This window comes from Salmo salar, chromosome ssa10 (genome assembly GCF_905237065.1).
Source record: "Salmo salar chromosome ssa10, Ssal_v3.1, whole genome shotgun sequence".
Classification (NCBI taxonomy): Eukaryota; Metazoa; Chordata; class Actinopteri; order Salmoniformes; family Salmonidae; genus Salmo; species Salmo salar.
Genome location: NC_059451.1, coordinates 80269781 through 80281600, shown reverse-complemented (window position 1 = coordinate 80281600; position 11820 = coordinate 80269781). Strand labels below are relative to the sequence as shown.

The following is an 11820-nucleotide window of genomic DNA, read 5'->3' as shown; positions in this document are numbered from 1 at the left end:
CCAACCCAAGAAGAGACATTGTGATTGGCATTGAGGGGACTAGCAAATCCACCAAGAAGACACATAGTAATTAACACTAAAACCAATTACTGTACCAATTGGTGGTCATTAACCCCAGATCCTAGCCTCTCCCGTTCTCTCACTCTCACCTCCACAGCAGATGATGGCAGCCACAAACAGAGCCAGGTCACTGTCATCCAGCTCCAGCCCGTTGAACTTCATGGCGAACTGAAACTTGGGCTCCATCATGTCGCTGAAGGGCCTCCTCAGGCTCTTGAGAAACTCCCTGGTGATGAAGCCCGATCCGTAGGCCACCAGGAGGCCGTCCTTGTTCATACACGATGCCAGCAGGGCGAACAGTGCCTCGTAGACGCCGTACTTCAGCAGAGTCACCTGGTCGTTCAGGTCCAGGCTGGAGAAGCCGGGGACAGACTTGGCGAACTCGGTTAGCTCTGTGACCGTCTCTACGGAGGTGCACTGGCAGCAGTGGAAGATGCGGACCTCAGCCTCCTTCTCAAGCAGATGGCTCCCGGCCGTGCCCACCATCTTAGCCACCAGGGTCTGCTCTGCCAGCTGGAGGGTCTCCATGTCGTGGATGACGAAGGGCTGCAGGGGCATGGAGGGAGACAGGGCGGTGAGGAAACATAGTCTGTAGCCATGTGTAATGACAGCCCTGTATGAAGGAAGGCCGGTAGATAGGAAACTATTTCAAACTGAACTCTAGCCCCTACCTAGACCCTGTGGATGAGATACAGTTGAAGTTGGAAGTTTACATACACCTTAGCCAAATACATTTAAACTCAGTTTTTCAAAATTCCTGACATTTAATCCTAGTAAAAATTCCCTGTCTTAGGTCAGTTAGGATCACCACTTTATTTTAAGAATGTGAAATGTCAGAATAATAGTAGAGAGAATGATTTATTTCAGCTTTAATTTCTTTCATCACATTCCCAGTGGGTCAGAAGTTTACATACACTCAATTAGTATTTGGTAGCATTGCCTTTAATTGTTTAACTTGGGTCAAATGTTTCAGGTAGCCTTCCACAAGCTTCCCACAATAAATTGGATGAATTATGGCCCATTCCTCCTGACAGAGCTGGTGTAACGGAGTCAGGTTTGTAGGCCTCCTTGCTCACACACACTTTTTCAGTTCTGCCCACCTTGACTGTGTTGTCCTTAAGTCATTTTGCCACAACTTTGGAAGTATGCTTGGGGTCATTGTCCATTTGGAAGACCCATTTGCGACCAAGCTTTAACATCCTGACTGATGTCTTGAGATGTTGCTTCAATATATCCACATAATTTTCCTACCTCATGATGCCATCTATTTTGTGAAGTGCACCAGTCCCTCCAGCAGCAAAGCACCCCCACAACATGATGCTGCCACCCCCGCGCTTCACGGTTGGGATGGTAATCTTCGGCTTGCAAGCCTCCCCCTTTTTCCTCCAAACATAACGATGGTCATTATGGCCAAACACTTCTGTTTTTGTTTCATCAGACCAGAGGACATTTCTCCAAAAAGTACAATCTTTGTCCCCATGTGCAGTTGCAAACCGTAGTCTGGCATTTTTATGGCAGTTTTGGAGCAGCGGTTTCTTCCTTGCTGAGCGGCCCTTCAGGTTATGTCGATATAGGACTTGTTTTACTGTGGATATAGATACTTCTGTATCTGTTTCCTCCAGCATCTTCACAAGGTCCTTTGCTGTTGTTCTGGGATTGATTTGCACTTTTCGCACCAAAGTACGTTCATCTCTAGGAGACAGAACGTGTCTCCTTCCTGAGTGGTATGACGGCTGCGTGGTCCCATGGTGTTTATACTTGCGTACTATTGTTTGTACAGATGAACGTGGTACCTTCAGGCATTTGGAAATTGCTCCCAAGGATGAACCAGACTTGTGAAGGTCTACAATTACTTTTTTAGGTCTTGGCTGATTTCTTTTGATTTTCCCATGATGTCAACCAAAAAGGCACTGAGTTTGAAGGTAGGCCTTGAAATATATTTACAGGTACACCTCCAATTGACTCAAATGATGTCAATTAGCCTATCAGAAGTGTCTAAAGCCATGACATCGTTTTCTGGAATTTCCCAAGCTGTTTAAAGGCACAGTCAACTTAGTGTATGTAAACTTCTGACCCACTGGAATTGTGATACAGTGAATTATAAGTGAAATAATCTGTCTGTAAACAATTGTTGGAAAAATTACTTGTGTCATGCACAAAGTAGATGTCCTAAACGACTTGCCAAAACTATAGTTTATTAACAAGAAATTTGTGGAGAGGTTGAAAAACGAGTTTTAATGACTCCAACCTAAGTGTATGTAAACTTCTGACTTCAACAGTAGTTATTTGTAATATTACTACTACTACTAGAATGAAGGAACCATATGTTTCACAAACAGTCCTGCCTACATGTAGGGATAGTGAGTCTATATAAAACATTTATTGACAGAAATAAAAGAGAGTGTTTATTGCAAGCAGTTGTAAATCCTCCTTGTAACATAACCCAAGTCCTGTCCTTGATCCTAGAGTACGTTATAGAACACCTCCGTTCATGTGTCACAGTCTCAAAACCTACATTTTATTTGGTTGTCGTTATGTAACTGTGAAGGTTATAGTAGCTTATTTCTCCTGTAATATGTATGTTGGGGGACAGGGCAAACCGGGTCTAGATTAGCTGTGATGCCCTACACTGTAGCAAAACAAACAACAGGACAATCTAATCTTATCAGGTGTGTACCCTTAGATAGAGCCGCGTCTTACAAAAACACTGCTGCCTGCGCTTCTTCGAGCAAGCACTGCAAGGACACCAGCTCCAATAGAAAATACACAAGGACTGTGAACTTAAACTCTACTGTTATCACTGACTCTCATGAGGTGTTTTCAACACATTGTTTTTTAGAGTGTGAGGCTGCTAAACAACACGTATCTGGGTCATCGTGTTGGTCGGGCTGTAAGTACATGACCAGAGTTGCAGTGGTGAAAGTTCCCACAGGAGCCAATCCAGCACTTGCTCCTAACGAAGAGCTGCGTACTACACACAGCTTACTCAACTCACAATATGATACGCTCCCAACATCTGACTGGCAATGCAGGCCAGAATACTATTGCTGAAGGTGGCAGCTGGGTAAGAGCAGCTTGATCAACAACAGAAAACAAGGTCAGAAGACACAACAATGTGCAGAAGACACGACAATGCATTGCTAAAGGCTACGCTAAAGCTGAGTGGAATGTCTATCCATACAGTGTTACTGTGTAGTTGATCCACCACTTCTACTCCTGGTTTACAATCCCGTGATCCTCCTCTCTGACATCTGCAACACCTACACCCACCGAAGATGGATTTCACCAGAAAACCTCACCCTTACCCCACCCATTTATTCTCCTATGTGATGAAAGAATGAATGGAGTCCACAGATCTAAGGGGACCATCTTTAAAGAAAGAAAGAAAGAAAGAAAGAAAGAAAGAAAGAGAGGGAGGGAGGGGTGCAGTGGTCTTCAAACACTGTTGATAATGGTCTTTTATAAGTCACGGTCATACAGAGTTGTTCTTCATGTATTCAGACAGATGTGTCCTTGTCCAGACACGTTGGCTTCTAAATGCCATTGATCAAGTTATTTCTGTCGTTGCATGGTTCTTTGGCTCCTAGTGGGTAGTGGTTGCCAACAGGTTATGTTGACACACAAGGACTGTTTGGTTTGCACATTGCATCCCATTCAAACCGGATAAAAATGCAGCCAACGCACTCCAAAGGGAATAATCCAAAATATAATATTGGACCCATCTGATTGCACAGAAGACATGCAGTAGCATCAGAGTTGCAAAAAATTGTATTTCATTTCCAAAATTTGAATGATTCCCTTTGGAGAGTTAGTTTAATTTTTGATCCAACATGCACCCCCCCCCACACACACAATTCTACACACTGCTCTTACTGGAGTGCTTGTCTTGCCGGTGAGGATGGTGCGGGCTTTGGCCTTGTTCATGTTGAAGTTCTTGAGGTAGGCCTCGTAGATGTGCCTGGCCAAAGTCTTCTGGTCGGCCTGCTGGGGGTCCTCCACCTCCCTGTCACCTGTCAGGATCTCTGCCTTCAGCTTCAGCTTCTCAGACTGGGGCATCCGACCAAAACGGATCGCTAATTAGAGAGAGTGCACAGATGAGAACGTACGTGAAGAAAATTACATACAGTATTTACAATACAACGGACAAAGATGCATCTGTTTTGCTGAGAGATATATGGAGACTCAAGACTATTGTATATTGTTTGTCATATCAACATTAGAAAGATATGGAGGCTCAAGTCAATGTGTATTTTTTTTATTTGTTTGCCAAATCATGAACACTGTTGTTCAAAGGTTTTGGGTGTAACTTGGAAGCTGCCCACAGAAGGGATTGCCGTCCAAGAGGTTTGGTTGTTTCCAGGAGCATGTTATTTGTTATGTTTTCTATTCTTTGAGGAAAAATGTACTTACCACGACTGAGATATGTAGTTGTCTCACCTAGCTATCTAAAGATAAATGCACTTACTGTAAGTCGCTCTGGAGAAGAGCGTCTGCTGAATGACAAACGTTTGTTTTTTTAAATAAGTAAAATGTAGCCAGGCTATGGATCCCTGGAGACAGTTGAGAGAAGTGGGGGCAGGATGAGAGGCAGTTGAGGAACAATGTGTTAGACCGCTAAAGGAAATAAGACCAATCAGATAGCTAGTGCCAGTATGTGTGCGTGTGTGTTATTTTTGTACAGAGCGACTCTGACTCTCTCAGACAGTCTGATCCTAAGTGTCTAACTAATCAGATTACTACCAATAACTCAGTGGGCTAACACACATACGCAAACACACACCTCCCTCATAGGGTGCACAACAGCAGGTGCCCCTATTAGGGAAAGGGAGATACCTAGTCAGTTGTATAACTGAATGCCTTCAACTACATATCTTCATCGCTCGTGGACAGACTATGTAAACATATATTGGTACAGTACTGTAGATCTTTAAGCAATAAGGCCCGGGGGGGTGTGGTAAATGTCCAATATACCACGGCGAAGGACTGTTCTTAAGCACGACGCAACGCGGAGTGCCTGGATACAGCCCTTAGCCGTTGTATATGGGCAATATTCCACAAATACCCTAGGTCCCTTATCGCTATTATAAACTGGTTACCAACGTAATTAGAGCAGTAAAAAAAATGTTTCGTCATACCCGTGGTATACCATGGCTTTCTGCCAATCAGCATTCAGGGCTCAAACCACCCAGTTTATAATTAAGCAATAAGGCCCGAGAGGGTGTGGTATATGGCCAATATACCACGGCTTAGGGCTGTTCTTATGCACGGCGCAACGCGGAGTGCTAGGAAACAGCCCTTAGCCGTGGAATATTGGTCATATATCACAAACACCCGAGGTCCGTTATTGCTATTAGAAACTGTTTACCAAAGTAAATAGACCAGTAAATAGTACTTTTTTGTCATACCCATTGTATATGGTCTGATATACCACGGCTTTCAGACAATCAGCATTCAGGGCTCAACCACCCAGTTTATAACGGTCTTTATAAACCGGGTGGTTCAAGCCCTGAATGCTGATTGGCTGAAAGCCGTGGTATATGACAAAAAAGTACTATTTACTGGTCTAATTACGTTGGTAACCAGTTTATAATAGCAATAAGGGACCTCGGTGTTTGTGGTATATGGCCAACATACCACGGCTAAGAGCTGTATGCAGGCACTCCGCGTTGCGTCATACATAAGACCAGCCCTTAACTGTGGTAAGATGGTCATATACCACACCCCCTCAGGCTTTATTGCTTAATTATACTATGGGCACCGATAGCTAACAATTACCAGTAATTCCGGAGCTTGGATTTTTCATCATTGTTTATTTGGACAAATCACAGTTTCACAGGTGTAGAGCCAACCACCTGGCTCTCCAGGCAGGCTAAAGCAAACGCTGAATGTATTTGAAAGATTCATTAACGAAAGAGGAAGTGAGAGATGCTCTGAGTAGGGATCAGGATACCCAGGATTAGAACATCAGACTAAGCTGAGGGTGAGAGGATGAGTCTCTGACCCTCTACAGCAGAGCACAGGGATGGCGTGGGACAGCAATCTGTCAGAACGTCTATCAAACAACAAACAACTCAACCTATGCTGTTGCAAGGCATAAAGAGCAGGGAGGGCTGTAGTCCTGCTCGAGTCCTCCTCAGTGTATCAGGTTCCATCACCCTCTCCCATGTCCTTTCCCCTGTATACTGTTACATTTAGGAAACACAACACACGTGTTTCCACAAGGAGAAACTCGTCTTGGACACACCCCAGATGTGAAATAAATACTAATGTTGTGCATCAGTCCACATATTAGATTGCTCTCCAGCATGATAGTGTTCAATTCAGTGGTTTACAAACTGAAGTGTGTCCATGATTGCACTGACACTAGTCCCCAGGTCTATTCCCTCCGCAAGGCAATCAAACAAGCTAAGCGTCAGTACAGAGACAAAGTGGAGTTCGCAATTCAACGGCTCAGACACGAGAGGTATGTGGCAAGATCTACAGTCAATCTCGGACTACAAAAGAAAAACCAGCCCCGTCGCGGATCACGATGCCTTGCTCCCAGACAGACTGAACAACTTTTTTGCTCGCTTTGAGGACAATACAGTGCCACCGACACAGCCCGCTACCAAAACCTGCGGGCTCTCCTTCACTGCAGCCAACGTGAGTAAAACATTTAAACGTGTTAACCCTCGCAAGGCTGCAGGCCCAGATGGCATCCCCGGCCGCGTCCTCGGAGCATGCGCAGACCAGCTGGCTGGTGTGTTTACAGACATATTCAATCAATCCTTATCCCAGTCTGCTGTCCCCACATGCTTCAAGAGGGCCACCATTGTTCCTGTTCCCAAGAAAGCTAAGGTAACTGAGCTAAATGACTACCGCCCTGTAGCACTCACTTCCGTCATCATGAAGTGCTTTGAGAGACTAGTCAAGGACCATATCACCTCCACCCTACCTGACACCCTAGACCCACTCCAATTTGCTTACCGCCACAATAGGTCCACAGACGACGCAATCGCCATCACACTGCACACTGACCTAACCCATCTGGACAAGAGGAATACCTATCTAAGAATGCTGTTCATCGATTACAGCTCAGCATTTAACACCATAGTACCCTCCAAACTCGTCATTAAGCTCGAGACCCTGGATCTCGACCCCGCCCTGTGCAACTGGGTCCTGGACTTCCTGACGGGCCGCCCCCAGGTGGTGAGGGTAGGTAACAACATCTCCACCCCGCTGATCCTCAAAACTGGGTCCCCACAAGGGTGCGTTCTCAGCCCTCTACTGTACTCCCTGTTCACCCATGACTGCGTGGCCATGCACGCCTCCAACTCAATCATCAAGTTTGCAGACAACACTACAGTGGTAGGCTTGATTACCAACAACAACGAGATGGCCTACAGGGAGGAGGTGAGGGCCCTCGGAGTGTGGTGTCAGGAAAATAACCTCACACTCAATGTCAACAAAACAAAGTAGATAATCGTGGACTTCAGAAAACAGCAGAGGGTGCAGCCCCCTATCTACATTGACGGGACAGTAGTGGAGAGGGTGGAGAGTTTTAAGTTCCTCGGCGTACACATCACGAACAAACTGAAATGGTCCACCCACACAGACAGCGTGGTGAAGAAGGCGCAGCAGCCCGTCTGAAGTTTGCCAATGAACATCTGAATGATTCAGAGGACAACTGGGTGAAAGTGTTGTGGTCAGATGAGACCAAAATGGAGCTCTTTGGCATCAACTCAACTCGCCGTGTTTGGAGGAGGAGGAATGCTACCTATGACCCCAAGAACACCATCCCCACCGTCAAACATGGAGTTGGAAACATTATGCTTTGGGGGTGTTTTTCTGCTAAGGGGACAGGACAATTTCACCGCATCAAAGGGACGATGGACGGGGCCATGTACCGTCAAATCTTGGGTGAGAACCTCCTTCCCTCAGCCAGGGCATTGAAAATGGGTCGTGGATGGGTATTCCAGCATGACAATGACCCAAAACACACGGCCAAGGCAACAAAGGAGTGGCTCAAGAAGAAGCACATTAACGTCCTGGAGTGGCCTAGCCAGTATCCAGACCTTAATCCCATAGAAAATCTGTGGAGGGAGCTGAAGGTTCCAGTTGCCAAACGTCAGCCTCGAAATCTTAATGACTTGGAGAAGATCTGCAGAGAGGAGTGGGACAAAAGCCCTCCTGAGATGTGTGCAAACCTGGTGGCCAACTACAAGAAACGTCTGACCTCTGTGATTGCCAACAAGGGTTTTGCCACCAAGTACTAAGTCATGTTTTGCAGAGGGGTCAAATACTTATTTCCCTCATTAAAATGCAAATCAATTTATAACATTTTTGACATGCGTTTTTCTGGATTTTTTTGTTATTCTGTCTCTCACTGTTCAAATAAACCTACCATTAAAATTATAGACTGATCATTTCTTTGTCAGTGGGCAAACGTACAAAATCAGCAGGTGATCAAATACTTTTTTTCCCTCACTGTAAACGGCAGGACATCGATCTTAGCTAAGTTTCAGAATGCCATGTTTTATGTTGACATAAAACACACAGGTAAACAACATCCATCCAATAGGGTCAAAGAATTTGAACTAATTGTCCTGGATCAAGGTTTTTGATTGTAGATTAACTCTATAAAGTAAAGATCCTTATGTTTATAGTGCTTGTAGTTAGTCTGTCTGTATGTATGAGGGTGCATGTCTGTGATTTTTTTCTGTACAGTGAAATCTGTTGTACGATTTTTTTTTTACACTGTGTGTGTAGGCAGTAATGTTGCACTAGTAACGTATCCTATTGAAAGACACGCTGCACTACCCTGTAAAGCTCTCTATCAGCCCTGGTCACATGACCGGCAGGCCCAGGCTGAGACTCCCACTGTATGTTTCTCTGTTCACACATCCACAGCTAAAGGGTGAGGAGGGTTCAGCCAACGCAATACAACCCCACCTTATAGTTTTACTGACCTTCACAAGGAAACACCACAGACAGTCTGCATAGAGACCACCACACAGAGGCAGAGAGACTCATGCATCAATTGCATCGTTTTTGTCTGGATAAAGCGAAATATGAAACGGTGCAAATGTTGAACAATTGTTTCATTTTTTTTTTATGAAAATTGTAGGATTCACGGCAGTCTATCAAGTGATTACCTACTCTCATTAGTCTTGAAAAGCAACCTTCTGTGTTAATGTGGTGTTAAATTGCAACTCCCGGTTCCTCAAGAGTGTGGTTTTGAATGGCGTACATGTATGTGTGCGTATGTCTACGTGCAAATGCATATGTGTGTGTGTGTGTGTGTGTGTGTGTGTGTGTGTGTGTGTTCCTCTCTGGTTGCTGCTGGCAGGTTGTGCTGTATGCAGAAAGTAGTACTCAGGGATCTGGCTATGTCTGTGTTCCGGGCTGTATCACAACCGGCCGGGATTGGGAGTCCCATAGGGCGGCGCACAATTGGCCCAGCGTCGTCCGGGTTTGGCTGGTGTAGTCCGTCGTTGTAAATAAGAATTTGTTCTTAACTGACTTGCCTAGTTAAATAAAGGTTAAAGAAAACATTTTTCAAAAAGAAAAGAAATCCTCACCGTTGTGGGACATGCCCACAGACAGGCACTTCTGGAAGCGGCAGTATTGGCACTTGTTACGGTTCTTCTTTTGTATTTTACAGCGGCGCTCACACTTGTCATATTCCAGCTTCAGGCGGATGGTCCGCCGAAAGAAACCCTGCAGGCACAGAAAGAGGAGAGAGATAAATGTTCAGGTCGAGACCCAATAGACTGCACTCATGAAAGAAACTCAGCCTCGACTCAGTAGGCGAACTCAACCACACACTATAGTGACTTGACAAAAGAAGACTATTGTCAGTTCATACCAGATATCTTGATATCTCTCAACTGCTAACTTTATTAAACGTGTTCCGTCATCTAAGACTTTCTCAAGCTCAGCTATCTATCAGCGAAGTGAAGGCAGTGTCCTGGCCTAGAACATGACACTAAGGAAACTCCAAATCACCCAATGGCCACTTTGGCCATAATACAGAGAATGGACCCAATGACTGGAGCATGACACTATCAGTCTGGACATATATGCTTATCACATCTAAATGGGATTTCACTTATATTACACAACCCTGAGAAACAACAGTGTCTGGCTATGGGCAGCAGTAGATGTCCTGTGCTGAGTGGTTAAGGGCTTGGACTGGGGTTGGGGCGGGGGGGGGGGGGTATTGAAATGGACAGGGAATTGCTTAAGAAGAACATATTTAGCCACCTCCATTCCAAGACATTCATTTCCCAATTCTTGTGAAAGATCTCCTTAATGTGTCCCTGCACATGGCAGGCACTAACGCTTGCAAGGACATGCCACGTGCATGCACACACACCCCCACCCCTCGAGGATCACATGAGGCCAGGGCAGAATGCCTGTCAGACACAACGGCCTCATGACAGGCCTGTCTCGTGTCTTTGTACGTCGTCCTATCCAGGGGTCAGTCCCCTCCCGTCCCTCTCAGATGACCAGACAGCTGAGGAGCAGGGCACACGTGGGTATGTGACAACAAAGAGGGGAAAGCTGGAATGCTGTTTTAACCTATCATCATCTAGAATCCGAACTTACAGTTTTATCAATCCGAATTTACTCATAGGTTCCAAATACCTGTGTGTGTGTGTATTGTATGTGTGCTATGTACTGTGTGTCTGTGTATCTAGCTATGCCCTTCAGTGTGTCTCCATGTCTCTGGGAGACACACCGGCCCACTCTGTGCTGCCCATCTGATTGGCCAAGAGGAAGGTTCACAGAGTTCACTGTAAGAGCAACGGCGACCTCTGGTTTATGGCCCCGTACCTTGGCCGGGCCTGCTCCATGGACCACGTAGCGCACATAGCTGGAGTTCCAATCTGGGACAGCTATGCTTGACCAGTTCAGGCAATGTCCACTCTAGCCTCCAGCAGCCCTGAGCCAGGTCCAGCCAGGGCAGGGTAGGATACACTGTGGAACTCAGTGCAACAGTGTGTTGACATGAGGGGAAGGAGTGACTGAAAGCACTGCCAACTTCGCCATGTGAGATCCATACTCAGATAGCCCTGGCACAGGGATAGATGGGCTGGCCAGGGATCTAAGAAGGCATCACCCATACATTCAGGGTGAAAGACTATGTAGAAAATGTAGCGGATGAAAACCCATTATCTTTGCCTGACTTTCATAGCAGGGTGAAAATCGACTCTTCTCCTTAGGGCATGGGTATTCAACCTGGGGTCTCGGAGGTACTGCAGGGGGTTCCGCGAAAATATTTGGAATAATGCAATCTTTATTTCTCAACTCCTAATATTGACCAAATTACACTAATTGGAGTTCATTACACTCAGTAGCTGACATTGGCTTTGAAAAAGCACTAGTGAGTACCAGTCGCAGCAAGTGCCTCTGGCTGCTTGTAAGCTTTCTTGACTTTTTGCCAACACATGGCTAACCTTTGTTTAACCATGTGTTCGGAGTGGGCAATGTTAGAGTTTACACTTCATCTTCCAATTACAGACGTAGGAATATTAATTTGAGCCAGTTTGCTACAGTAGGAAAATAATCCTGCACCAAAAGGAAATGTGAATTATTATGTGGATTATAATTCATGGAGATTTTTGTTGGGGTTGATACATTTTCCATAAAGGAAAATTAAGTGAATTTTTAAAGTGGGAAATACAAACTTTAGAAGCCTTTTTAAACCTCCTACATGACTACAAGTTAGACATTTCCGTCATTGCAGGAAAGTCCTCCAGCAACAGGGTGATCAAA

General features: G+C 45.3%; 1 protein-coding gene across 2 annotated transcripts in view; it reads right to left on the bottom strand.

The window, feature by feature from the left end:
- The window catches only part of LOC100136415 (peroxisome proliferator-activated receptor alpha), a 59647-nt gene that overhangs the window by 5337 nt on the left and 42490 nt on the right, over positions 1-11820 (bottom strand). For both annotated transcript variants that reach the window (XM_014124067.2, NM_001123560.1), the window contains 3 exon segments: positions 9621-9759; positions 3934-4133; positions 150-606 (listed from right to left, as the gene is read on the bottom strand). In XM_014124067.2, coding sequence (XP_013979542.1) covers positions 150-606; positions 3934-4133; positions 9621-9759 — 796 coding nt within the window.